Source organism: Musca domestica, unplaced genomic scaffold, assembly GCF_030504385.1.
Source record: "Musca domestica strain aabys unplaced genomic scaffold, Musca_domestica.polishedcontigs.V.1.1 79, whole genome shotgun sequence".
Classification (NCBI taxonomy): Eukaryota; Metazoa; Arthropoda; class Insecta; order Diptera; family Muscidae; genus Musca; species Musca domestica.
The window spans coordinates 1,218,654-1,246,297 of record NW_026712406.1 but is presented as its reverse complement, the minus strand read 5'-3'; the positions used below and the strand labels follow the sequence as shown (position 1 = coordinate 1,246,297).

Sequence of the window (27,644 nt, the reverse complement as noted above, 5' to 3'; positions counted from 1 at the left end):
TCATTCTTGTCACCATCTCAATTTACCCTCTTTGTTTTCTTATTATCATTCGTAAACTTTGTCGTTTTGTTATTTTTATTATAATTTGTTGGGCATTATGTCTTATTTGATACTTTTGGAACGCTTCTAGTTTTTGTGGTACAAGTTTTTGCATTGCATTTCTTGCGGTTATCAGTTTCCTTTATTTAATTTTTTCGTACCGTCCATTTCTGTCATCATCTCAATTCTCCCTCTTTGTTTTCTTATTATGTTTTATCAGGCATTATGTCTGGAAATTCTTATTTGATTCATTTGGAAAGTTTTTAATTTCTTACATTGCATTTGCAGATATATGTGCTGACGGTTATCAGTTTCCTTCATTCCATTTCTTTCGTACCTTGCATTTCTGTCATCATCTCAATTCTCTCTCTTTGTTTTCTTATTCTCATTCGTAAACTTTGTCGTTTCTTATTTGATTCAACTGGAACGTTTTTAATTTTGGTGGAGCAATTTTTTGCATTGCATTTGCAGTAGCAACTAGTTCCGCGCTCTTTAGTGAAGATGTTCAATTTTTTCATGTCTCATTCGTAAACAACAGAGTACCCGGGCGTTATGCATTACACTCATTCGTAAACAACAGAGTACCCCGAGTCTTTGCTTTCTGTTTATTTTTTATCGGCTATTTCTTTGTGACCTTCATATTCGTTTCGTTGGTACGTTTTTCATTTTTGTTTCCAACCCTCGCAACGAACAACCAACCAGCGCGCACTTGGAGCAGAGTCCTCCTGAACACCTAAGACCTTTGGATAAGTTGGAAAAGTATACGCTTTATTGTCGGTGCTGGGAAAATAAATCTCTGCCAGCTTACGATGGCCATTGTTTTGGGTGGTGGCTTAAGCGGCCTGTCTGCCGCATACTATCTGCTTAAGAAATTCGGCCAACCAACAGCCATTTTTGAAGCTTCCAGTCGTATTGGAGGATGGATCAAAACGGAAAAGCACAAGGACAGAGGCTTCATTTTTGAAGCTGGTCCACGTACCATAAGACCCAAAGGTATATCTGGTGCAAACACTTTGGAAATGATTGAAGATCTGCAATTACCCATCGAAGTGGTTACATCGTCTCATGTTGCTGCTAAAAATCGTATGATTTATGCTAAAGGTCAACTGTGCATGTTACCGAACAGTTTAAAGGGGGTGTTGCAAACTATACCGCCATTTAGCCAACCCCTGGCAATGGCACTGTTCAATGATTTGAAGTCTGGTCCGAAAAAGATTAAATTTGGCGATGAGTCAATTTATGATTTTGTCAGTCGACGCTTTGGCAAGGAATTGGCGGACTATGCAATTAGTCCCATGATCTGTGGCATTTGTGCTGGCGATGCCAAGGAAATCAGTGTTCGTTTCCTAATGGACGAACTGTTCGACAAGGAACAACGATATGGTGGTGTTATGAAAGGCATATTTTTAAGTAAATTGAATGATAAGAAGAAGGATAATGCGGGTACTTCAAAGGGCTTGTTCCAAGACAAGCAACCAACAATGTTTAAGGAGGCAGTGAAAAACAAATGGAGCATGTACAGAGTCAATGATGGCCTAGAGACCTTGCCGCGCACCCTAAACGATTATTTGCTTGCAAAAAATGTAGAGGTCAATTTGACATCTGAATGCCGGGAAATAGTGTTTGGTGAGAACTCAGTGCGTTTGAACATAAAGGGACAGGATGTGGAGGCGAAACATGTTGTCAGTTCCATACCAAGCTTTAAATTGGCAGCTTGTGTAAAAGATCAACATCCTGGATTGGCGGGGCAGCTAATGGCCATACCTTATGTTGATGTGGCCGTGGTAAATCTACAATACAACAGCAAAGATTTGTTAAAACAACCAGCATTTGGTTTCTTGGTGCCGCCCTTGGAAAAGAGACCAATATTGGGTGTTATATTTGATAGCTGTATCTTCGACATGGAGGAGAACACCGTCATAACAGTTATGATGGGTGGAAAGTGGTTTGAACAGTACTATGGACAAAATCCCACACAAAAAGATCTACTCGATATTGCATTACGAGAAGTTTCCCAGATTTTGGGAATAGAACAAGAACCGAAAATGTCACGTGTCCATATCCTAAAGAAATGCATTCCCCAATATAATGTGGGCCATAAACAACGGGTCCAAGACATACGACGCTACATACAACGTTATAAGTTACCCATTTCGCTGTGTGGGGCTGCCTACGATGGTGTCGGCATAAATGATGTTATCTTATCGGCCCGCATGAGTGTAGAAGGTATGCCAGTGCTACATTAGAACTTTTAAAGACAATAATTATGTACCTATTATAAACAAACGTTTGATGAAAGCTTAAACAATATTTATTGTTATTTACATTTTTATATTGACTATTAAATAATTAATATAAAATTCCTGGAGGAACTTGTTGAACTAATTTCGTTTTGTTTTTTTTTTTATTTACCAAAACCACCCCGGCAATTGGGACTTGGTTCAAGGTTATAATCCGGAGACCATTGTTTGGGGGTCTTAGCATCGATTGAGAGTGCATGCGGGAAAAGGTCAGCCAGTTTCTCCTTCACGATGTTGTTTACCAAGCGGTGGCGCTGTAAAAAGGTTTGTTTTTTAATTGTGGTCGATCCAATTGCTTTGCAACTCACCTTTATAAGCGGCAACTCATTGAATTTGTCCGAAACAACAAGTACTTTAAAATGGGTTTCTGCGTTCTTCGGCACATTGTGCATGTACGACTCATTCACTACTTCCAAGTGGAGAGGTTGTAAATTTTCCTTAAGCGTAGCCACAATGGCTTCTTCAACTGGTCCAGGTTTTCCAACTACAGCGGTGCTCATTCTTTTTGTCAAAAGTAGAGGTATAGCTGGAATTATTTCAATGTTTTTTATGAAATTTCTTTATCGTTCAAGTGACACAACTCTACTCACTTCTCAACATTCTACTTTAGAATCGTTTCAAAATTGACGAAGAAGTAAGACAAAGAAGAATGACTGCGAAAAACAGTGCAAAGCAAAATAATGACCAACTGTTCTTTATTTACGAATGGCTGAGACGCAAATTAGAGAAAACGATCAGCTGTCTGAAAGTAGGGATCGATAGATCGATTTTTAACAAATCAATTCGAAAAATATACGTTAGTCAATAGTAGGTTCATCCATGGTACAATGAATTCAAGGTAGGGCAGAACCATGGTACAATGATATCAAGGTATGATATGATTTCAATTTTTTTATTTTCTTGGCCTAATACGTCATATTTTTTTGTTTATGTATGTGTTTTCTTTTTAATAACAAAAAAATTGTTCAGAAAACATTCAAATTCGGGTGTTTTCAAAATGTTCATTTCAACGCATGCATCGACAAAATCTAGAGTTTTGTAGCGAAATAATCCTTTAGAGACATATAGTACATGATTTTGAAAAGAAGTGTTGACCTTTCATTCAGTTATCGCGATTTTCAATTATTTATTCAAAATAAATGCAACAAGTTGTTTGCTTTTTTATTGTTTTAATAGCAATTCTGACATTACAAGCCAAACAGGTAGACCTCTATACTTGCAATTTTTTCAAAGTTGACCTACCTTCTCTTCATTGTACCATGCCTAAAACCAATTCGTACTTACCTAAAAAAAATTACAACCTGCCAGATTTGGACTATATCGACTACGTCCTATACTTTATATGAGATATGTGCAAATCTTTGGAAACTGTGGAAATCATAAATTCCCATAAAGTACTTTTTCATATCAGATTTCTGGTTAAGAGAAATATTTAGATATAGCAAATTGTAAAAAATCGTCGACTTGTTTCGCAAATTATGACAGATATAAGTATTGAAAGATTTGACCCTTTATGGTTGAGGTACCAAAACAGATTGACAGATATCTGTCATCTTCACAAGAGATTTTGCGTAAGTAAAAATGTTTGAATGTGTGAAACTTGAAAAGGGTTAGATGCTTATATCGCTTTCTTTGAGCGTTTTGTTTTTCAAAATCTTAAACCCTATGTGGGTGAGGTACCAGAAGGAACGGTCCGATTTCTATCATCTTTATAACAGATCTTGTGTTGATAGAAATATTGAAATGCGCCAAGTCTGAATGAGATCGGATGTTAATTTTGAGTTTTATAAGCTTCATGAATATTCAAAATTTTGACCCTTTGTGGGGGAGGTACCAGAAGGAATGGAACGATATATTCCATCTTTACAACAGATCTTATGTAAGTAAAAATGATGGAATGTGTGAAATATAAAGAGAACCTGATGCTTATTTCGGATTTTATAAACGTTTCGGTTATTCAAAATTTTGACCCTTTGTGTGTGAGGTACCAGAAGGGGTTATCAGATATCTATTATCTTCCCAGCAGATCTTGTGTTAGTAAAAATAATGGCATGTGTGTAATTTGAAGAGAGATATTCAAAACTTCGACCCTTTGTTGGGGAGGTACCAAAAGGAATGGTCCAATATCTACCATCTTCATAACAGATCTTGTGTAGATGGAAATATTGAGATGTACCAAGTCTAAATGGAATCAGATGTTGATTTGGCTTTATATGAGCTTCATGAATACTCAAAATGTTGACCCTTTGTGGGAGAGGTACCAGAAGGGGTGCACCTATATGTACCCATATTTACACCAGTCCTAGGGTTAATAAAAATATTGTGATGTCTGCAATTTGAAAAGAATCCGATGCTTATTTCGGATTTTATGATGGTTTTGGTTATTCAAAAGTTTGAGCTCTTGAGGGGGAGGTACCAGAAGGATTGATCCGATTTCTATCATCTTTTTAACAGATCTTGTGCTGATGGAAATATTGGGATGTGCCAAGTCTGAATGGAATCGGATCTTAAGTTCGCGTTTTAGGAGCTTCGCGAATATTCAAAATATTGACCCTTTGTAAGGGAGATACCAGAAGGAGTGGACCGGTGTATCAGACCTTGAGTTCATAAAAAAGTTGTGACGTGTGTTATATGAAACGATCGGACACTTACATCACATTTTATTCGATTTATAATTATTCAAAATTTTCACCATTTGTGGGGGAGGTACTTGATGGAGTGGAGCGATATTGTCCATTTTTCGCACCTGACCTAGCACTGATGTAATTATTAGGATTTACAAAAAATCATAGATTTGAACTCTCAAATCGCTTGATAACCTCACAATTTGTTCTCATGGTGATTTTCATTAACCTTATAAACAGATATTAAAAATTGTTTTTCTTTTTAATTACGCTCAAGCTAAGTTTAGCCACGCTAATTTATTAAATCCGATAACAAATTGCTTTATTTTGTTTTGTTTTTCTTCAGGCTTTGTAAAAAGATTGTAACATACGTACGTACTGTTTTTTCTTCTTCATATTGTACTTAGAAAATAGTTTGCAGAAATTATTAAAAGAATACGATAATAGAAGAAAACAAATAATAGAAATTATAAGGAAAGGAAATGAAAACAACGTTAGCATTTAATAATCCACCAATTTCTTCAATTTTGGTGGAGCTGAAATAACAACGCGACTACGGCTGGTAGACGTTGTTGAAGTGGAGGTAGATGAAGATTGTTGAGTTTGTTGCGCTCGTTGCTGATTGGAATCGTCAATGCGTTGATGATCCCCCCTGTTGCCTCGATTCGATCTATCTCTGTCTGAGCGATCGCGTCCCATGTCACCCATATCTCGATCGGAACGGTAACGATCACTGCCGCTACCATGTCTCTGTCTTTCTCGTTCCCGATCCCGGTCCCTCTCCCTTTCACGTTCTCTTTCCCGTTCCGTCCTATCTCTGATACGGTCGCGATCACGATCATTTCGTGAACGTGACCGCCGATGGCGATCATCATATCGAGACCGTTCCGATGCGAAACGTGTTGAACGCTCCTGGCTGGAGTCACGATATCGTCTTGAGCGAGACATACTTCGTCTACGTCGCCTTGAACTACTACGTCGATTACGTGACTGCGAACGTGATTTGGGTTGTCGGCTAGAGCGACCTTCTGATCTCCTACCTTCACGACTGCGCGAACGTCTTCTAGTTGCAGGGGAAGTGCGTTTCGGTTCTTGTTCTGTTCGTCGCGTTGTTGGTGGTGATTTTCGCAGCGATCTTTCGCTACTGCGGGATTTACTGCGCTGTTCCCTTGCACTAGCAATGGCTGCAGCATATTCCGATGCTTCACTTTCAGAAGCTTTGCTATTTGGAGTGCCATAACGGTGACGAATTTCACGTTGCCTGAAAAACAAAGACAATACAATTTTAAATCAGTAAGGAAAAGCCAAAAGTCGGGCGGGACCGACTATATGATACCCTACAACCCATCGCATATTTAGTGGAGCTTCTGTAACAAGAGAATTTATTTGAAGTAGATCATACCACCTATCAACATTTGGCTTTAGAGCAGTTATAGTCTGGTTTCAGGGGGAACTAATTTATGGGAGGCTTATCCAATTCTGAATCGATTTTCACTTAATTTGATAGAGACATTTTAATCTTTTATACCAAATAACATTGCTATAAAGAATTCACATCATTTGGAATCGGACTAGTGATATATATGGGAGCTATATCCAAATCTTAGCCGTTCTCGATAAAATTTGGCACAGGTATTTCCGAGCTCTATAAGATATTTGGTACCAAATATAATTGTTGTCGCATACATATGACAAATGTGAGATACTTAAACACCAAATCGAAAAAAAAAACACATTTATTTGAGCTATAGCTATATCTGAACCGATTTTCACCAAATTCAATATACTTGCTTCCGAAATGAATTCGGTTAGATGTGCCAAAATTCAGGTAATTTGGACTGATATTGGCCATTTGGTGCACAATTGACCCGAAATCGGTTGAAGATTTATGTGGGAGCTATATCCAAATCTGAACCGATCTTGACAAAATTTGATACACTTACTTCGGAGCTGTATCTGATATCTGGTACAAAAGATCATTGTTGTGGAATGTATATTAAGCTTGTGAGGTACTTAAAACTACAAATGATGAAACATATTTATGGGAGCTATAGCTATATCTGAACCGATTTTCACCAAATTTGAAGTACATGCTTTTAGACTGAATTCTGTCGGATATACCAAAATACAGGACATTTGGACTAATATTGGCTAATTGCTGCACAATTAACCCGAAATCGGTTGAAGATGTACATGGGAGCTATATCCAAATCTGAACCGATCTTGACAAAATTTGGCGGATGGAACATATATATGGGAGCTATAGCTATTTATGAACCGATTTTCACCAAATTTAATGTACTTGCTTCTAGATTTAATTCCGCGGGATGTGCCAAAATTTTGGACTGATATTGGTCATTTGGTACACAATTAACCCGAAATCGGTTGAAGATATAGATGGGAGCTATATCTAAATCTGATCCGAATATCACCAATTTCAATAGGGTTCGTCCTTGGGCCAAACAAATATTGTTTGGAAAATTTCATCTCAATCGGATAATAAATGCGTCCTGCATTTTGTTCGCAAGAATACATGGATAGTCGAACTGACATGCATAAATCGACTCAGAGAGTGATTCTATGAAAATCCTCAAAAGTAGCTATGGGTCTATCTTGCTTCATCTCCATGTTACAAACAAATGCACAAAGACATAGTACCCTTACCGCTTTGTAGTGCAGTGTATAAAAATGTATGAATTGACTGGAGCTCCGATTTGCGTTGGGTATACAATAACATTCAGTTTGTCATTCTCAAATTTAAAAATAATTCCGTTTTCACTTATTTGCCTTACCTTCTTCTCAATTTTATGGCCAATTCACGCATCTCCTCATATCTTTCTTGTTGCATTTGGCGTTCCCTTTCGGATTTTTCGATTTCAGCTTTTTTATCTGCCTTATCTGTAACAACAAACAAATATTTTAGTAAAAAACTAATTCTACGGGAATATATATATCCATTATTTGTAATTGTTGGTGTACTGTACACTTGTCGCTTACATTGCTTGTTAAGCAAATTCTGCATTTTCTTCTTAAGGCGTTCACGCAAATTCAAACGACCACTGGAAACTGTAGCTGCGGTGCTGCCACCTGAGACACTTGACGAAGTACCCTGCAAGAAGCCACTTGATCAAATTAAAACGAGCTCAATTATACAAAGCTAATTCAGAAAAGGAAAATTCAAACTAATGTCCGATTACAAGAGGAAAAGCAACAAAACAAAATACGTCTAAATCCAAATAAGTCCAAGAGTATGTAAACAATTAATTTTCGTTTGGGTCGTTTGGTCAATTTTTTGTCACCGTCGTCAATGTTCAGTTTTGTGGTAGATTTTGATTCGCTAATTTCACTACGTAGATTGTAGTCCTCTGTTGTTGTTGTTGTGTGAAGCATTGCAATTATTTGTTGGTTCTTACTGACTTTGGTCTCGGGAGCATTACTAACTGATGTGGCCGTGGTGGAGTATTTGCCCGTTTGTAGTTTACCCTTGTATGTTGCCACAGTGGCAGCTGATGTTGATGGCAAAGGATTTGATTTTTCAGAGCTGCAAAAGAAAAGAAAAAGGATTTTAGATTTGTTTTTACCAGGGAAACCTTAATCAATTCGTTTCGTTTGACGACGTGGATTCAACTTTACACTTACGTAGTGTCCATATCCATATTTTCCTGCACATCTGTGTTTTCTGCTGATTTAGCAGCCTTCGAATCCTCTTCCGTGTCGGAGTCACTGTCCGAAGAGGAGGAGTATTCTCCACGTTTACGTCCATAATAACGCTTGAGGGGTGGTGGTGGTGGTTCTATGACTGTTACCTCTGGAACATTGGATGTTTTAAATGCTGTGGCATCTTCGGTGTCTAAAATAGGCGGAGGTGGTGGTGGAGGTTGTGTGCTCATTGATATGATATCAACATTACTTTCCATTGGTTTCACAGATTTTTCCAATGGCTGTGGTGCAGGAGATTTTTCCTTAACTGGTGACAGCGATCTCTTCCTAAGTTTTTCATATTTTGGACTATATCGACCCCTTCTCGACGACGAGCGATGTGACGGCGACACTGAACTGCGATGAGAAGATCGACTTGACGAACGAGATGTATAACGTCTACGTCGAGATTTCGACTTTGAATGTGATCGTGTACGTGATCGTCTATACGGACTTCGGTAGCGGCGAGACGAATGATGCCTGCGTGATTTCGAAAGAGATCTAGATCTCGATTTGGAACGTGATCGAGATCGTGTTCGCCTGCTACTCTTACGACGCCGCTTATATGATGGGCTCCGGGAGCGTGAACGTCGTGAACTTCTATAGGAGCGCTTGTGCGATCGGCTGCGAGAACGACTACGACTTCGTGTATAACTTCGACTTCTGCTACGCGACGAAGTCTTCTTGGTCGATGACTCATTGATTTTCTTCAACTTATCCAAGTTCTCTTTCACCTTTTGTGCATAGGTTGTGTGATGGGCCGAGGAAGTGCTGGCATCCACACAAGCAGCGCCAAGTGTATTACTCTTTCCAAGAGTTATGGTAATTTTGGAATGAGGTTGCAGTTCATCTTCTCCCCCAAACGAGGTGATATACGTAATTTTCTCCGTAGTATCTGAGGGTGAAGGCGACCGCGAATCACTCTCTTCATCTTTGCCGGTATTGTCTTCTTTTGCCGCATAACTGGGCGGACTGAATGTACGTCGAGCTAAACGTCTTTCCTTTTGAGCACGCCTCTCTCTTCTTGATTTACGACCGCCCAGCAACATTTTTTCTCTTTCTTCTTCTCTGGCTATACGCAGGGCATCTGCCTCATCAGCATCCTTGGTCAGATAGGAGTAAAAATCATTACTCAACATACCATAATTCCGGCCACAGGCATTCAATTCATGGGCCTGGGTCGTATCCAATTTGGATACATCTATGGAAACATCCATATCAATGTCAGAGTCCGACTCTGATTCAGAGTCATTTTCAGTCTTCTTGGAACTTGTAGCACCGCCAGCATGTTTCAAATGAGCAAACGGTTGTTGGGTGTCAATGACCCCGCCGACAGTATTGTCAGTGGAATCATCGTAAGAGTAACCAATAGCTGCACCTGGTTTTTGTGATTTCTTTTTGGTTTGATTGGCCTGACCCATGGGGTCTAAGGGGGCATTAGCTCCAAATTGTTCTTCCAAAAATAGTTGATGAAGAAATTTCTCTTCGGATAAATTGAGGAAATCATTTTGTGCCAATATCCGATAACGTTCGTAGTTACATTGACGTTCCTCCTGTGATAATTCAGTTTCACTGTCATTGGTTTTCGGCACAGGTGGTATATAATCGAGATGGGCTCGTACATCAAAACGATCTATGAGATTGTCATGTTGACCTTGCCATGGCACACTGTAAAATGCAAAGGAAAATGTTTATGTAAGTCAAATTCATTTTTTAAAATATGCATTACCGAAAATACTACATAAGGGTACGAGTTGACGTACTTATAAACTTAAACGATTAGCATTTTTTCCCAGTTTTCGAATTTTGTTCTATAATAACCCATTCGCACTCCTATTACCGGCATCCAACTCCTTTGTAAATCACGTGTGTGCATAACTTGTGTAAACTTCCCGCCCAGAATTTAACCCCAGATGAACTTTTTTTCAAACATTGTTGCACACACCAAGTTTTTCCCACATCTGCTAAAGAGGTTCTAACGTTATGCATTCTTGTTTTTTTTTTAGACAAATATTCTCATAGAAATTACTGTCTCGAGAATACTGCAACTGGCTCAGGATAAAAATCAATGCTGTGCAAAAAAATCCGCAAAGGGGTGATTTATGTAAGAATTGCATGTTGGCAAACTGAAACCCGTTTTACCTTTACAACGTTTAATTAAAATTCCCATGCAAGCTTCGCAAATAATAATAGAAATCTTTGCTACCCCTAGGGGAAACTAGAAAAACGAGATATTATAATGAAAACTTATGAATTCAATATCACTTGCATGATTGCGGCACCATCTCCAGCGCTGGCCACGGCTGGATCTAAATGAATTTTACATCTTCTTCCATGTATCTGTATAAATTGTGTTGGATCAGCTTGCTGTAAAGTGCAATAAAAATTCCACAATTAAAATCAAATAATTCCATTACATATTACACTTTTTCATTTTATCCGTGGTCCACTTACAATTTTCTCATAAAAATCCTGCCTGCGCTCTGCCCGGCGTCTGTAATCAACAATGAGACCTCTTATCTTACGCTCTTGCTTGCGGGCTTCGTGCCACATCCTTAAAATGTTATTTATTTCTATTTACACAGTAAACTCTTATATTCAATTACTTATAGTATTTAACAAAATTGTATTAAAACATTTTTTTTAATATTTTATTCAACCAAGAAATAAAAGGAACGAGACGTCCAGACGGAGTTATAATTCGAAGAGAACCAAGCTAAAGTGTATTTAGCAAGACGCCGGCGGCCGGCTAATATGTCAATGTACGGTTGAAACTTCAATGCGGACGTATGACATTTTTTAGTTGGCAATACTTGCAGTCTGTCTCCAATCATTGGCAATAAGTGTGTCTGCGTCTTTGGTATTTTGTGATAATTTTCATGAAATTTTATTGCAAAAGAATGGGACATAAAAATAAGAATTGAGAGAGAGATTTTTGACAATATTTATACAGAAAATTAATAAAATTTTACCGGAATAAAGTACATTTTTGTAGGTTTAAGATATTTTGTAGAAAAAATATATTATTCTATAAATTGTTAAGATCTATAGAAAAATAAAAAATAGATAAAATTCATAAAAATGCATAGAATTTTTATTTAAATGAATAATACGATCCATATAATTAAATGTTTGAAGGAAGTAGCTTCCGAACAAAATGAAATAGATTGATAAAATTTGACTTAAATGTATATTGTGTCTGCAGGACTTTTGGTACTGAAAATGGGCCATGTAGGTCCACATTTTGGTATGGCCCCCATATTTCGGTATTTTGGTGATTTAAGCAACATTATTCACCGGTAATGTTTCAAATTTGGTATTTAAAGTTCCTAATGGATACTACAGCCTAAGACAGAAAATTGTCTGTGCAGGTCCATGTTTTGGTACAGCCCCCATATAATGGTACATCCCGATGTTCGGCATTTTGATGATTTTATCGACATTATTCCCGGATTTTTGTTCAAGTTTTGCATTTGAATATTGCAATGGTTTGCGACAAAAATTGCCTATGCAGGTCCAAGTCGTCCTATAGACCCCATTAATGGTATCTCCCTATATTCGGAATTTTGATGAATTTATTTACATTATTCGCCGATTTTTTTTTCTTTCAAGTTTCGCATTTGAAAATTGTAATGGCTTATGACAAAAATTGCCTATGCAGGTCCACGTCGTCGTATAGACCCTAATATAATGGCTACATTCGATATTTTTAATTAAAAAAACATTTTTAACGGATTTTAATTTTTTTTTTTTGAAAATTGCTAAATTTGCTCCAAATGGTCGAGAGTATTCAATGTTCGGCCCGGCAGAACTAACAGCTTTACTTGTTCTAGCTAATTTTTTCTCTAAAATTGAAAAATCTGAATGAGGGTCGTTTAAACTGGTCATAAATGGGAAGAAGAGCACTATTTACTTTCCATGGTACAATAATACAGGTAGTCGCATCGACACAGCTGACAATGAACTGTCAAACCGATTTTGGAATTGAAAATCTTGAATGAAAAATTATTTAAAATTGTTGAAAGTTGATATCATTACAACCTCCGATATGTGTCGTATGAGAAAACATATAAAAATCTACTTAATTTTGACATATCAATGTTCCCAAGCGTTGATGCATATACCTATCTTCTTCTACCATGGTGCTTTCTAACGCAGCACGCATTTTGATAATAAAATCCAATGATTTGCAAGCGTTCGTCTGTAAAATGATTCATGGATACATTTTAGACCAAACTGATGTTGCTTGACAGTGAAACAAGACACGAAACGTACGTGAGCTTTATAAACCCCTATCATCAAAAATAGCTAAAAAATCATCCTCACATTAATTTGACATTTGAGCAATTAATCAGAATCAACAAGTATTGCCAATCAAGACAAATGCGTGTTGCCAACTACTAACTGAAACCATAGTACTAAAAAAATACAACCGTTATAAAATGTTTGCAAGGACATTGGGAGAGAGAGAGGTCATATTTGAGAGTAAGAACTTCCTTTTCATATGGGAATAAATTAAAATTGGAAACAAGTGATTAATTGCAGTAGAAAGACACAATTTTCCAAATTTACTTGACTTGAATATAAAAGAGATGACCTCCGCCTTGGAATTTTATAAAAAACCAAAAGTCCTGCATTCACCCAGTTTCGATGATGACGAGGATGATGGTTTATTTGCCAACGACGAAGACGATGAATATTTGCAGGAAGTGCCTTATACGTCGTCGAGTAGCATTGACCGTGGCAGTATAGGTTCAATACCATGGAACGACGATGCAATTCGATTGAATCAACTGGAATGGGAAAAAGTGGAAAATATGTTAGCCGGCACAGAAGATTTACCAGCCGATGAGGATTTGCGAAAGGAAATTTTAGATTGGCAGAAAAAGTTTCCCAAGTTAATGGGACGTAAGGCGAGTGCATATCGAATAAAAGCCCTGAGTTCGGATACACTGGAATCGTTGCCAAGTTTGAATATAAGCAGTTCGGATGAGGGTGAAATGGATGATGATATTACACTTACCAGGGGTAGACAAATAAAACATGAAGACTCGGCTGTGCCCCAAAATTATCGGCCAGCTTTTAGGAAAACCTCAGATGAGAGCAATGAAATTAACAGCTTACTGAAAAACTTCACCTTGACCACAGTGCCTTTAAAGCTCAATGAAAGAGAAAATACACAAAATCCGGGAAATAAACGAAAATGTGCCACCAGCTCTTCTTCATCGTTTTCACCGCCAACACCAACCAACGTTCCTATTGCCCAGCCAACGACAAGCAGTCATCAGCAACGTTTGCGTATGCCTCCGATTTTAAATGTTTTAGAATCGACGCGGAAATTTCGTAACCTTGGACGACACCAAGTCAATCCCAGCTTTGTGCAGTTAACCCATGTCCAACAAGCTAAATCTGCTGTCATTACACAAGATCAAAATGGAAGATCAAGATTCAATGCCGGACATAGATCTGCGTGGCATGTCCCCTTGGCAGCCAATAGATTCTTCAATAATCGCAATTCAATTATTTTACCTTCAATTTCATCACGCCAGCAGATAATCCAACAATATAACTCACAACCCATGACCATTTCGAATTCTAGCGATGTGAACACAACAACACCGTCCAGCACAAGGGAACACTTTAGACGAACAAATGCCAATATGTATAAAACATATCAGTCAACGACAATAAAACGTGATAAATTTAATGATCCTTCGACAACAGCGTCGTCGACACAAACGACCAACAACAACACATCGAATTCGGGAAGATCGATCTCGGCAGCAGTACCAACATATCATCCGAGATCAACATTTAATGTATTTTATTTACCGTATAGTGCCTCAAAATTCCATGCTTTTAAATAAATTTGATTTTCGAGTTGTTTTTAATTTAGAAATAATACTTACTATATATGAATGGATGTGAATACAATTATTTTTGTACAGTAAAATGTATTAAAAAAAGAATTATTTAATAAAGACCAAAAGGAGAGAGATTGAGAGAAAAAAAAGAAAAAGAGTATCAGTCGGTTTTGGTGACAGATGTATACCCCCAGCCATTAGTTATGATTATTCACACTGTTGATCCTTTATGGGGGAGGTTCCAAAGCATTTGGCAAATATTGACCATTTCGTATCTGACCTAAGACTGATAAAAATATTGCAACGTGCCAGATTTGGACTATTTCGACTACTTCCTAATTTTTGTAAAATGTGGAAATAAGCGTGAGGTATTAGACCGAAGTATTCCATTTTCATACTTCATCTAATACTTATAAAAATATTGGTAAGTGCCGCCGAACATTTATATCTTATATATTTTATGCGAAATCATAAATTCAAATAAATTAAATATTCATATCAGATTTCTGGTTAAGAAAAATATTTAGATATAGCTAGTAGTAAAGAAGCTTCGACTTATTTCGCAAGTTGTGACAGATATAAGTATTAGAAATTGCGACCCTTTGTGGGTGAGGTACCAAAAGGGGTTGGCAGGTATACAGGGTGAAATAAAAAAACTGCAACAAAGTCAAACGCCATAATTTTTACATTTTTTTAAATTTTATTAAATGAAAGCAAAAATGTCGGAAATAGCATAACAGTTTAGAATAAGTTTGGATTTGTTCGAATTGGTCACGTTTGGCACATTATGGCCTTCAAACGGCCGTCACACGCTGCCCGAATGTTGCTTTGCGGTATTTCGGTCCATTCCCGGCGAAGCGCTTGCATGAGGTGATCGACACTTGGGTATTTTTTAGTGCCAACCTTGCTTTCCAAAATACTTCAGACACAATAGACCAACGGATTGGTATCATCGGAGACGGAGAAAACCAAACTCGGCAGTTCACCACTTTCGGCCAAGCGAAGCAACTCTTCAGGTCTTTTGAGTATATTTTCTTTCTGTTGCGGTGTATGTTCTTGCACTTTTTAGAATTTCAATGGCTTTATCCCGAGCTCATTTTTCAATATTTGCCGAATGGAATATTGCCTATGTTAAGCTCACGAGCCATTTTTCGACCACTGCGATGCGGGTTTCGATCAAGTCGCTTTTTTACTTTTCCAACCATTTTTGCTGATGTTGCTGTTACGTTGCTCTTCCGTCCACTTCCATGACGTCGGGCTACTCTCCCAGTATAACGGTAACGAGCGATGATACGAGACAGAAATATTTATTCACATGGAGTGCTCTAACGGTAGCCACTTGTGGTTTTCCAGAAGGAGTGGACCAGAGGGAGTGGACCGATATTCACACCAGACCTTGGATTAATAAAAATATTGTGATGTGTGTAATTTGAAGAGATCCGGATGCTTATTTCGTATTTTATAATCGTTTTGTTTATATTGGAGGTACTAGATGAAGTGGACCGATGTATTCCGTCTTCACATCAGACCTTGGGGTAATAAAAAAATTGCGATGTGTGTAATTTGAAGACAATCGGACACTTACATCACATTTTATAAGAGATATAGTTATTCAAAATGTTGGCCCTTTGTGGAGGAGGTACTTGATGGAGTGGACGGATATTGTCCATTTTCGCATTTGACCTAGCACTGATGCAAATATTAGGATTTTCAAAGTTGGAGCAAACTCGATATTACGATATACCAATTTTGGATCAAATCGGATGCTCCCGTCGAGAGTTATCGTGCGCAACAGCCAGCCATACAGACAGACGGCCGGACGGACATCGCTAGATCGACTCTAACTGTCCAGAAACGGATTTGGTCCAAATAGACCTAGGGTCTAAAACCGTTATTTCGATGAGGGACGTTTTGGCCATATCAAATGATATGGACCTCTATAGCCCTATGGCTGAGGTATACAAACAGATGTAATGCTAAAATGTTATGCGGGTAGTTTATGTGATTCCTGGAAATTTTATGTACATTATTCTAGAAATGATTTCGCATTATTGCTGTGACGGAATACCTTATCTAGAATATCTCTCCTCTATGATACATCCATACAAACACAGGAAACTCCATTTTAACAATAACTTGTTGTTTCTTTCTTTTCTTCTTTTATTCTTAAATAATGACTCGGTCAACTTACGTCTATATATTAAAATTATCCAAGCGTAATCTACCCTCATTCTCTGTTAAATATAATAAATCAGACAGGGACTGTTCACAAATAAGTTCCTCAACACGTTCATACATCTGGAAAGGGAGGATAAATCATTTTTTTATCTGACAACATTTATCAATTAATCTATTGACAACTTACCCCTTTGGCTTTGCAATTGTTTAGCACCTCGGGATATTTAAAGCTTGGTCCAAAATTAACACTAACTGTTGCACTCTTGTGTATTGATATTGTGGGATAGTATGAGCCAGCATAGATATCACTAAATGCCACACCTTGAGATTGGCCATTTTTGAAGAATTCGATTTTACTGCCGGGAGCTACGCGTAAACCTTTTAGCGTTTCCTGGATTTTATCCTTATCCTCATAGTATAAATGTGATTTAAATTTCACCAAAGGCTGTAAAGGCAAACAAAAAACCATTTTAATTATTTATAAAAAATTTGTCTGTTCCAGAACTGCAGGAATGTAAAAGTTTTACTACGACAGCCGATTTTCCCTTTATGATATCGAAACAAAAATTTATAAAACTAGTAGATTTTTGTAGGTTCTGGAACAGAGCAAATATATTATTATGAAAAATTCGAAATTACCCTATCCTTAAATGTATTTGGTAAATAATCCACTTCTCTTTCCTCCGGAAGATCAATTAAAAATCCCAATGTATCTCCCTCGACATAGGCCTCACTGTAATGTTTGCCATGGCTTTCGCTGAAACGTGTCCCCTTGCGTGATCGCCATGAGTAGCCGAATTTGTCATAGCCCAATGGAGCTTGCAGGTTACCATATTCTTGGCCCCAACCCATGCGTGTTGCCGATCCTTCGGGCATTTCTTCTATTGTAACCTCGTAATACCATCGGCCACGATTAACAGCTGAAAATAAGAAAAGGAAGATCATGTTTCATTTAAAAGATATGAAATTTAGGAAAATTGAAGTATTTTTGTTTGGTTTGTTAATATGGACCTTATTTTTATACTCTACACCAGTGGTAAGGGTATTATGCCTTTGAGCATTTGATTGTAACATGGAGAAGAAAGCGAGATAGACCAATAGTTACTTTTGAGGATCTTCATAGAATCACTTTCTGAGTCGACATATGTCGATGGGCATGTCAGCCCATCTGTCCGTCCGTCTGTCCATGTATTTTTGTGAAAAAAAAAAACGCAGATCGCATTTATTATCCGATTGAGATGAAAGTTTCCAAACAATATTTGTTTGGCCCAAGGACGAAACCTATAGAAACTTCAGACTTTCATTTCTAAGCCACTCGTCCGACATTTTTTAAAATTATTCCAGCGACAGTTCATTATATTGTTTACAAGCGTACAAAAGCATTTTGGTGGGAATTTTCCAGAAAAAAAGATAGCTCTCCGCTCGTATTAATCGACCGTGGCATCAGAATAAATACCGAATATTATCACGAAAATATTCTGGAAGGTGTATTAAGGCCTTGGGCAAGCAATCATTTTGGCCGCTTGGACATTCCAACAGGACTCAGCAACATCGCTCTCAGCACGCGACATCCAAAAATGGTTACAAAATGAGGTTCCTCGCTTCATTTCCAGCGCACAATGGCCACCAAATTCTCCGGATGTCAGGAGTATTTTGGAAAGCAAGGTTGGCCCTAAAAAATACCAAAGTGTCGATCACCTCAAGCAAGCGCTTCGCCGGGAATGGGCCAAAATACCTCAGAGCAACATTCGGGCAGCGTGTGACGATTTCACTGACCGTTTGAAGGCCATAATTTGTGCCTAAGGTGACTAATTCGAACAAATCTAAACTTATTTTAAAATTTGATGCTATTTCCGATATTTTTGCTTTCATTCAATAAAAATTGGCGTTTGACTTTGTTGCAGGTTTTTTTTATCTCACCCTGTATATTCAACCGATTTCGGGTTAATTGTCTACCAAGTGGCCAATATCAGTCCAAAAGTCCTGAATTTTGGTACATCTGACCGAATTCAGTCTAGAAGCAAGTACATCAAATTTAGAAAAAAATTGGTTCAAATATAACTATAGCTCCCATATATATGTTTCATCCGATATGGTATTTAAGTCCCTCACATTCGTAATATCCATTCGATTACAATGAATTTGGTACCAGATATCTTATAGAGCTCGCAAATACCTCTGCTAAATATTATCAACATCTGATTTGGATATAGATCCCACATACATGTATCTTCAACCGATTTCGGGTTAATTGTGCACCAAATGGTCAACATCTGTCCAAAAATCCTAAATTTTGGTGCATCCGACCAAATTCAGTCTAGAAGCAGGTACATCAAATTTGAAGAAAATCGATTCAGATATAGCTATAGCTCCCATATATATGTTTCGTACGATTTGATGTTTAAGTCCCTCACATTCGTAATAACCATTCGACAAAAATGATATTTGGTATTATATATCAGATACAGCCCAGAAATATCTCTGCTAGATGATATCAAGATCGGTTCTCATTTGGATACAGCTCCCATATATATCTTCATCCGATTTTGGGTTAATTGTGCACCAAATAGCCAATATCAGCCCAAAAGTCCTGAATCTTGATACATCCGAACGAATTCAGTCTAGAAGCAGGTACATCAAATTTGGAGAAAATCGGTTCATATATAGTTATATCTCCCATATATATGTTTCGTCCGATTTGGTGTTTAAGTTCCACAAATTCGTAACAACGATGATATTTCTTACCAGATATCTTATAGGGCTCGGAAATACCTCTGCCAAATTTTATCGAGTCGGGCTCAGACTTAGATATAGCTCCTCCTAATCCGATTGCAGGTTTATTGTGCAAATAATGGCTAATATCAGCGCAAATAGAGTGAATTTCGGGACGTACGTTTCCATTTTGTGCAATTCGGTTCCGATATATATTTTTTTATATAATCCTTCCCGAATTGTTATCATGCACTTTATAGCAATGTTAGTTGGCATAAAATATTAAAATGTATCCGTCCAATTTACTGAAAATCGATTCAGAATTTGATATGTCTCCCCTATATTAGTTCCCTCTGAAACCACACTATAACTGCTCTAAAGCCAAGTGTGGATAGGTGTTATGTTCTACTTCAAATAAATTCTTCTGTTACGGGAACTCTACTAAATATGCATAGTGGTGTAGGGTATCATATAGTCGGACCCGTCCGACTTTTGACTTTTCCTTACTGGTTTTTTTTTACCTAATTCCATCAGTAGCACGATAAAATGATAATATTTGATAGTTTTCATTTTCCATATTTTATGCAATGAGGAGGTTAATTCCAGATCTTTGTACTGCATGTAGTTGCATAGAAACCGGAAAATAAACAGATTCCAGTGACAATACTAAATTCCAAAAGTAGTTGCTAAACTAAATTTGTTTCACCCTTTATCTCCCGTTTGTAGTCTTGTGTAGCTATCAGCTGATTAATTTATTGACTGTGATTATTGTTGTTTTCTTTGTTTCTTTTTTCTTTTGTTTTTGTATTTCCCATAGGTATATGTCGATACTTACAATGTGTTGCCCTCACCATGCAATAACCCTTTTCTCCAGTTACAGCCAATCGATCTTCGGATATTTTCAATTGTGGGGCACGATCATGCAGAGCCAGTAGGACACTGTTCGGTACTAATGTACGATACAGCCAACCCGGTATGGGTTTGCCAGCCCAATCGGATGATTCATCGAATTCCTGACGAAACGGAGCATGGGGATCTGGTTCAGCAAGTATGTAACGATAGCCATCTTTATTGAATGGATGCTCCAGCGGGTAACCATGGGCGGGTAATTTGACGTTGGCTGTAATATCTGAACTGGGGCGACCTTTTTTGCCTGTCGGACCAGAATCGGTGCCGGGGAATTTCCGTTTATTCTGGCGATTGTTCTTCGAGAGGGAAGCTAAAAAAAACAAAAACAACACATAAGCATATCATTAAATAAATGTCTACGTGTCAAGAGGGGCATTGCTATGGCTATGGAGTGGCCCCAGCATAAAAATCCCAGCAACACCCCATTTCTTTTTTTTCTGCGTTTGTTTTGTTTAAATTGCTATGCCTAGCTATTACGTACGTTCCTCCTCACGGGTCACTGCAAAATCCATGTTGATTTTGTGTTTTACGTCTTAATTTCTTGGAGGGGGAGGTTTTTTTTTTGATCAGGTACAAATGGTATTTTCAAAAAAAGCAAAAAAAAAATCAGATCTAAAGTTGGATTAATCACATCATTTGCTGCTCGACAAAATGGAAAGGCCACTAGAACAAATTCAGCAAATCGCAATGAACGATACGACAGGCAGTCAGCAGCAGCAGCAGCAGCTTTTCGAGTCGTCACAAAGCACAGAACAACAACTACAGCACAGCGAGTTTTTTAAGTATTTTCAAGATAAATTCCACAGCAACACCACCATTAGCGTACAACACCAACTGCGATGAGTGCATGTCAGTGACGACAGCACACCCAACCAACAACAACAATAACAAAACAATAACTGTTTGAAACGACCTACGATGACATGCTACTGCTCCATCTCTCCACCCCAAAATGCAAAGCAACAGAGAAGAAATTCACAATCGTTGTGACACGAATCCGAGAACTTCAAGTGGTCCGTGGAAATATTGGAAAATTTTGTGACTGCAACTTTAGGACTATCCCCCGATGTAGTTGGTGCGAAGAATTTTTTGACAATTTGTAAAAGCTATATGGTTTAATCTCCGGGAAGTAGTTAGGAGGTTTGTGTGTACATCACTTTGTGGCCAAGCAAGGCAGGCAGGCAGGCAGGCAAACAACAAAACAAAAAACGAAACCGCAAATGAAAATAACAATTAATATTTGTAAAACAAACAAACACAATACAATACAACATTAACTACATGTGTATGAGGCGAACGGAAAGATAGAGAGATCGCTGGTGGCAGCGGCCAAGGAGGTGGAGATGGAGGCGGGCGCGGTACGATACTCTACTATCGAATCGAATATAAAACAACGAAAAAATTCGCCAACTAAATTATATGGTGTCAAACAGTCAGCCAGCAAAAAAAAAAAAAAAATACACAGCAGTAGCGGCACCAGCAACAATGAGTGACGGACGGCAGCTATGCCATAGAATGGCAAAGCAAAACACAATAGAGGAGCTGCCGTTGGGGCTATCAAACCCCAAGAAATCAAAATCAAAACAGCAAACACAAAATACATTCGCAACTGCGTCGTAACCGAGAAGCTACGTCATTAAAGTATGCAAGTATGGCTGGTTGTTGTCAGATACAAAATCTCTCAGTTTAGTTTGGTGTTTGCTGTCCAGTAGGGGGGTTTGTTGTTCTGCGTTAACTGCGTTCCAAGTAAGCAGAAGATAAAATTATTCGTTTGTTGAGCTCACACAATTGGCGAGGGCTATGACTCGATGGGTATTCAATTGGAGCTAGATCTAATCTAATGATATTAAGAAAGTTTCGAAACATAAAAAGAAGAGTATCCCCACTCCAACCGGATAGTGACATCATAATATTTATTGTTTTAGATAACAAGAGGTATTTCCCCTATTTTAATTAGAGTCACGTAGGCATGAAGCAGAAGAAAAAGTATCTACTACTCACACAAACACAACTCACTTCATATTCAATTGAGAGATCAAGTTTTAAAGATTCAGCAAAACAAAAACAAAAAAAAGAAAGAAAGGCAAAAATATTTCACATATCGACATACATATGCATGGTCAAATAGATCCCAACAGTAATCGAAAAAAGTATTCGACAAATTGCATCAAACTCACAAACATACAAAACAAGTAATCGGTTTGGCCGACAGATTTATACCCCCAGCCTTTAGTTATGATTATTCAAAGTGTTGATCCTTAATGGGGGAGGTTCCGAAGAAGTTGGCCAATATTGACTAATTATCGACTACTTCCCATAGTTTATATGAGATAGGGGCCAATTTTTAAAAAAAGTGGAAATATGCGTGAGGTAACAGTTATAGTGGACCGAAGTATTCCATTTTCATACTTCATCTAATACAGATAAAAAAAATGGGAAGGGGTAATTTTGGAGAAAATCGAACATTTATATCCAATTTTATGCGAAATCATAAATTCCGATCAATTACATATTCATATCAGATTTCTGGTTAAGAGAAATATTTAGATGTAGAAAGTTGTACAGAATCGTCGACTTATTTAGGATGTTATGACAGATATAAGCATTGGAAATTGAGACCCTTTGTGGGATAGGTACCAGGTATCAGCTTCACAACAGATTTTGCGTTAGAAAAAATACTTGGATAGGTGAAATTTAAAGAGATTTGGATGCTTATTTTGCTTTCTTTGAGCGTTTTGTCTTAAACCCCATGTGGAGTAGGTACCAGAAGAAATGGTCCGATCTCTAACATCTTTATAAGAGATCTCGTGCTTATGGAAATATTGAGATGTACCAAGTCTAAATGGAATCGGATGTTAATGAGCTTCATGGCTATTCAAAATTTTTGAACCTTTGTGGGGGGCGGTACCAGAAGGAGGCGTCCGATATATTCCATCTTCACAGCAGATCTTATGTTAGTATAAATAATGGTATGAGTGAAATATGAAAAGACTCAGATGATTATTTCGGATTTTATAATCGTTTTGGTTATTCAAAATTTTGACTCTTTGTGGGGGAGGTACCAACAGGAATGGCCCGATCTCTACTATCTTTACAACAGATTTTGAGTTGATGGAAATATTAAGACGTACCAAGGAATCGGATGTTAATTTCGCGTTTTATGAGCGTCATGGTTATTGAAAATTTTGACCCTTTGTGGGAGAGGTACCAGCAAGAGTGGATTGATATATTCCATCTTCACCGCAGATCTTAGTAGAAATAATGGTATGAGTGAAATATGAAGAGACTCGGATGCTTCTTTCGGATTTTATTATCGTTTTGGTGTGACCCTTTGAGGGGGAAGTACCAGAAGGAATGATCCGAACTTTGCCATCGTTATAACATATTTTGTGTTGACGGAAGTATGGAGATGTGCCAAGTCTGAATGGAATCGGATGTTAATTTCGTGTTTTATGAGCTTCTTTAATATTCAAAATGTTGACCCTTTGTGGGGGAGGTACTTGATGGAGTGGACCGATATTGTCCATTTTCGCACCTGACCCAGCACTGATGCAAATATTAGGATTTGCAAAGTAGGAGCAAAATCGGATTATCCTTCCTCTTTCTGTGCAGTAAATTATTTTCTTTAAAAATGTTGACATTTTTCGGGTGTAGGTACCACAAGAAGTAGATCGATATTGCTAAAATCGCAACTTGATCTAAGTTTGATAATAATATTACGATGTAACAAGTTTGGATCAAATCGGATAATTTCTTCGAGAGTTATCGTGCGCTCCAGCCAGACAGACGGACGGACATCGCTAGATCAACTCCAAATGTCCTGAAACGGATTTGTTCTGAAGAGACCTAGAGTCTAAAACCGTTAAGTCGATGAGGCATGTTTTCGTATCAAATGATGTATACCCTCTTTAGCCATATGGCTGAGGGTATAATAATACATAGAATCGGTGAAAATAGATCTTTGTGGGATGACGTTCTGATAAACGGAGAAGAAACCATGTCCGAGTTTTTTCGATCTCGGCACGCACCAAAAGAATCCGGAGCAGGCATTCTGGAATAGTAGGATCGGAAACAAATGTGAATTCAATAATCGTGGACATACCAAAAAAGTCGGAATATCTTAGATGAAGGTTAAAAAATTTAGTAGGACAGCCCACCTTCAATTGTCTTGGCGTAACGAATCTTGATAGGGACGCTTGGGTTGGTGGTAAAACTGCTCTCGACGGTCCGGCCATATACACAATCGTCTCCAAGATGGTTGAAGACACTGTGCTGGCGTATTCTGCTCTAATGCAACTATTAGACGCCCAATAGGAATTGAGGCGGCTGCGTCATCCGGTTCATAATTGAGCCAAAACTGCTCGGGTTTGTCGGTGCAGCTCTCGCACTTCAGTTGTAATGGTAGGGGGATGGTCTCCTAGTACAGTATTCACTCTATATCATTCCAAGACTTCTAAGACCGCGTTAGAGTGAATACTAATCAGTCCCGCTTGATAGGCCGGATGATCTAGAGGCTCTCTCTTACACCACTGTACCTCTCTCTTTGGATCAGGAAAGTCTTTCGTTACGTGCCTGGGCGGATGTTGCCTATCCACCAGATGGAGATTCGGATGACTCCGTTATTAAGACCCAAGCAGGTATTACATTGATGGCATTTTATTTTGGTGTCGCACCAATAAGACCTTCGCCTTCTCATTAAGGTGGTCGTCAAGTCGTCGTGGTCGTACAACAACGTTGACCTGTGCATTCAAAGATAGACCTTCGACCAGGGGCCGTCAACCCAGCATATTCTTGTAGTTGTTGTTGCAACAGCTTCACATTTTTGTTTGATTTCTTCTAATCCAATTCTAACTCCAGATGCAAAAATTCGGGAACTTTCGTTGGCTAAAACCAAAGATCTTCTGGAGTGAGTGGGGTAGGTTTGGCAAGGCAATTGAAGAAGTGTGCGGGTCTATATCACATGCCGGGCTAACTTTTCGCACATAATCTTCAGAAGAATTTGTCTCATTCTATCAATCAGTTGGTCTGATTTACGAATATCTATAGACTGGGCACTGCTGTATCTGACCTCCAAATGGGATAACAGTCAAGTCAAGACCCATGTGGACTATATGGGGATAAATCAGAGGTAGAGACGATTGAACACTTACTAAGCAGATGTCCATGTTATCAAACGAAAGACATAAGTTATTTATGAAAAAAACTCTAATGTTCTTCTCAAACATTATTGCTTGTGTCATAGGATCAACTTGTGTATACTATTTCAAAATTAATCGAGACCACCGGATCTCCAAATTTGACCTGTTCATGGTATATGTTAAAACAGGTCGAATTACATTTAAAACTTACCTTGTGCATAACCATCTTCGGTTAATCTCAAAGCACCCATTTTTGTCATTGCCTCATAATTTGGTTTGATTTGTGACAAATCCGGCATCATCAGACCAAACATGGCGCCATGCTCGGGATGTTCCTCGTAGGTGAAGGTAATTTGAACATCTTTTAGTAAGGAACGTTGTACCGTTGAATACCACGACTGGGTAACTCTGCGCGGCATTGTAGTCATTGATTCCCAATACTGTTCCAGGAAGGGTATTATTTCTTTGTCTTTGCTGAATAGGTTTTTCGGTTTGCCTTCTTTGCTGCTGTTGTTACGCATATTGGCAATGGCAGTGATGCACATTTGGGGTATGGCTATGATAAAAGTAACAAAAATATAATTAAATTAACATATTTAACGTTATTTTATATTTAACTGCATCTTACTGGCTTGAGATCTACGAAAATTTTCCAATCCACTCGGTGAACAGTTTTTGCAAACAAACACATAGTTTGTTATAAACGGTACCAGCTTACCCAATTGGTAGCCAATGCATGACTCGTGAAACCAACGACTGCAATAGGCACATAATAGTTCCACAATATTCAGATTACGTTCCTTGCCACTGAAAAATGTAACAAAATTAAAAACCAAATGCCTCAAATGTTTGTCTGTTTACAAATGTTTAATGTTTTGTTTACCAATAACAATTGCCGGCTTTCTCTTCAGTTCTCTTCTCACTTCCTCCACCAACCGCACTTCCAGCAGTGCCATCACTTCCCTCAATTTGAGCGTTGTTCTCAATTTGCATTTCATCCATAGCTCGTGTCAAATTTAGATTTTCGTTGTTGGTTATTTTATAAAGTCGCTAAATGCTTTCGTAAATTTTATTTTTTTTTTTTTCTAATAAAATAGCTGCCTTTCAAACAAAATTCCCACTCACGCCAAACAAGACAAGCAAAGCAAACCAAACACAATGAATGAATGATGGAAGAGGTATAATCAACGACAACGAATTAAGGTAAAAGAATAATAAAAACTTTGTTGACGAATGAGAAAAGACAAATGAGGGATGAGATCAGCTGGTTAGGGGTTCACACTATAAGATTTGATAGGGTTCACTGCGCAATGTATATTGCGCATTTATACCATGGTAGAAGAATATAGGTAGACGCGTCGACACAGCTGCTTGGACAATGAACTGTTAAGCTGGGAATACATAAAGCGCTTATTTGGCTGGGAGCCAGCCGATGGGAGGGAGCCAGCCGATGACTTAGGCTTCTTCGGAAATGAACAGAGGAGCCTAGGGTTAAAATTGAGCTAAGTCAACCTAAAACTCCTTTGTTCCTCTACGAAGAAGCCAGCCGATGACTTAAGCCAGTCAAATAAGCGCTTTATGTATTCCCAGCTTTAAACCAATTTTGAAATTGAAAATGTTGAATGAAAAATTATTTAAATTTGTAAAAATTGTTGAAAACGCGAATTATAATAGCCTCCGAATGACGTAGTATATGAAAGTATATAAAAATCTACTTATATTTGAAAAAAACATTTAAAGTTTTTTGACATATCAATGCTCCCAAGCGTTGATGCATCTACCTGTATTCTTCTGCCATGATTTATACCATGGATTTATACTATTTAGGATTAAAGGTGAGAATACATAAATCACTTTTTTGGCTGGCTTATGCCTTTGGCTGTCTTCTTCGTAAAATAACAAAATGAGTTCTAGGTTGACTTAGTTCGATTTTGACCCTACGTTCCTTTGTTCTATGTTAAAATGTGCGTGTACCAGATACAGTCGACCGAAGTATTCAATTTTCATACTTCATCCATACGGGTAAAAATCAAAATTTTCCTTTGTGGTTGAGGTAGCAGAAGGGGATCGCAGATACATATCATATTCACAACAGATCTTGTGTTCGTAGAAATTATGGAATGTGTGAAATATTAAGAGCCGGATGCTTATTTCGGATTTTATAATCGTTGGGGGAGGTAC

At 38.0% G+C, this 27,644-nt stretch overlaps 5 protein-coding genes across 6 annotated transcripts; 2 read left to right on the top strand and 3 right to left on the bottom strand.

Moving 5' to 3' along the window:
- Positions 1-639: 639 nt before the first annotated feature.
- On the top strand, positions 640-2,424 carry LOC101901017 (protoporphyrinogen oxidase). The gene has a single exon (XM_011293609.3). The coding sequence runs from the start codon at positions 849-851 to the stop codon at positions 2,283-2,285; it is 1,437 nt and encodes a 478-aa protein (XP_011291911.2). The 5' UTR covers positions 640-848; the 3' UTR covers positions 2,286-2,424.
- Positions 2,333-3,014, bottom strand: LOC131806537 (bolA-like protein DDB_G0274169). Its single transcript, XM_059130719.1, has 3 exons — positions 2,930-3,014; positions 2,648-2,865; positions 2,333-2,593 (listed from the first exon to the last, which is right to left on the bottom strand). Exons 1-3 carry the CDS (start codon positions 2,937-2,939, stop codon positions 2,444-2,446), a joined length of 378 nt encoding a protein of 125 aa, XP_058986702.1. The 5' UTR covers positions 2,940-3,014; the 3' UTR covers positions 2,333-2,443.
- A 2,199-nt stretch (positions 3,015-5,213) lies between these two features.
- On the bottom strand, positions 5,214-11,391 carry LOC101896064 (CLK4-associating serine/arginine rich protein). Its single transcript, XM_005182053.4, has 7 exons — positions 11,117-11,391; positions 10,932-11,029; positions 8,603-10,330; positions 8,381-8,504; positions 7,961-8,072; positions 7,756-7,861; positions 5,214-6,224 (listed from the first exon to the last, which is right to left on the bottom strand). Exons 1-7 carry the CDS (start codon positions 11,213-11,215, stop codon positions 5,465-5,467), a joined length of 3,027 nt encoding a protein of 1,008 aa, XP_005182110.2. The 5' UTR covers positions 11,216-11,391; the 3' UTR covers positions 5,214-5,464.
- A 1,742-nt stretch (positions 11,392-13,133) lies between these two features.
- On the top strand, positions 13,134-14,667 carry LOC101900843 (uncharacterized). The gene has a single exon (XM_005182083.4). It carries the CDS (start codon positions 13,255-13,257, stop codon positions 14,527-14,529), a length of 1,275 nt encoding a protein of 424 aa, XP_005182140.2. The 5' UTR covers positions 13,134-13,254; the 3' UTR covers positions 14,530-14,667.
- Positions 14,668-16,645: 1,978 nt separating this feature from the next.
- Positions 16,646-26,632, bottom strand: LOC131806538 (set1/Ash2 histone methyltransferase complex subunit ASH2-like). 2 transcript variants are annotated; one of them, XM_059130722.1, is made up of 7 exons: positions 26,347-26,632; positions 26,092-26,270; positions 25,675-26,019; positions 20,252-20,635; positions 17,344-17,624; positions 16,892-17,149; positions 16,646-16,824 (listed from the first exon to the last, which is right to left on the bottom strand). In XM_059130722.1, exons 1-7 carry the CDS (start codon positions 26,463-26,465, stop codon positions 16,720-16,722), a joined length of 1,671 nt encoding a protein of 556 aa, XP_058986705.1. In that variant the 5' UTR covers positions 26,466-26,632; the 3' UTR covers positions 16,646-16,719. The 2 variants fall into 2 exon arrangements, with proteins under 2 accessions (XP_058986705.1, XP_058986706.1); XM_059130723.1 differs by lacking the exons at positions 25,675-26,019; positions 26,092-26,270; positions 26,347-26,632 and adding an exon at positions 20,807-21,218.
- Between the last annotated feature and the right edge of the window lie 1,012 nt (positions 26,633-27,644).

What these genes read in the sequence shown, in the direction of transcription:
- LOC101901017 (XM_011293609.3), top strand. Translation starts at nt 849, where the DNA reads ATGGCCATTGTTTTGGGTGGTGGCTTAAGCGGCCTGTCTGCCGCATAC.
- LOC131806537 (XM_059130719.1), bottom strand. An exon ending in ATGAGTTGCCGCTTATAAAG is followed by an intron (nt 2,594 to 2,647) that starts GTGAGTTGCAAA and finishes ACCTTTTTACAG; the next exon opens with CGCCACCGCTTGGTAAACAA.
- LOC101896064 (XM_005182053.4), bottom strand. Translation starts at nt 11,215, where the DNA reads ATGTGGCACGAAGCCCGCAAGCAAGAGCGTAAGATAAGAGGTCTCATT. An exon ending in AGGATTTTTATGAGAAAATT is followed by an intron (nt 11,030 to 11,116) that starts GTAAGTGGACCA and finishes TGCACTTTACAG; the next exon opens with CAAGCTGATCCAACACAATT. An exon ending in GAATTTGCTTAACAAGCAAT is followed by an intron (nt 7,862 to 7,960) that starts GTAAGCGACAAG and finishes TTGTTGTTACAG; the next exon opens with ATAAGGCAGATAAAAAAGCT.
- LOC101900843 (XM_005182083.4), top strand. Translation starts at nt 13,255, where the DNA reads ATGACCTCCGCCTTGGAATTTTATAAAAAACCAAAAGTCCTGCATTCA.
- LOC131806538 (XM_059130722.1), bottom strand. Translation starts at nt 26,465, where the DNA reads ATGGATGAAATGCAAATTGAGAACAACGCTCAAATTGAGGGAAGTGAT. An exon ending in CAAATACATTTAAGGATAGG is followed by an intron (nt 17,150 to 17,343) that starts GTAATTTCGAAT and finishes TTGCCTTTACAG; the next exon opens with CCTTTGGTGAAATTTAAATC. An exon ending in ACAATTGCAAAGCCAAAGGG is followed by an intron (nt 16,825 to 16,891) that starts GTAAGTTGTCAA and finishes CTCCCTTTCCAG; the next exon opens with ATGTATGAACGTGTTGAGGA.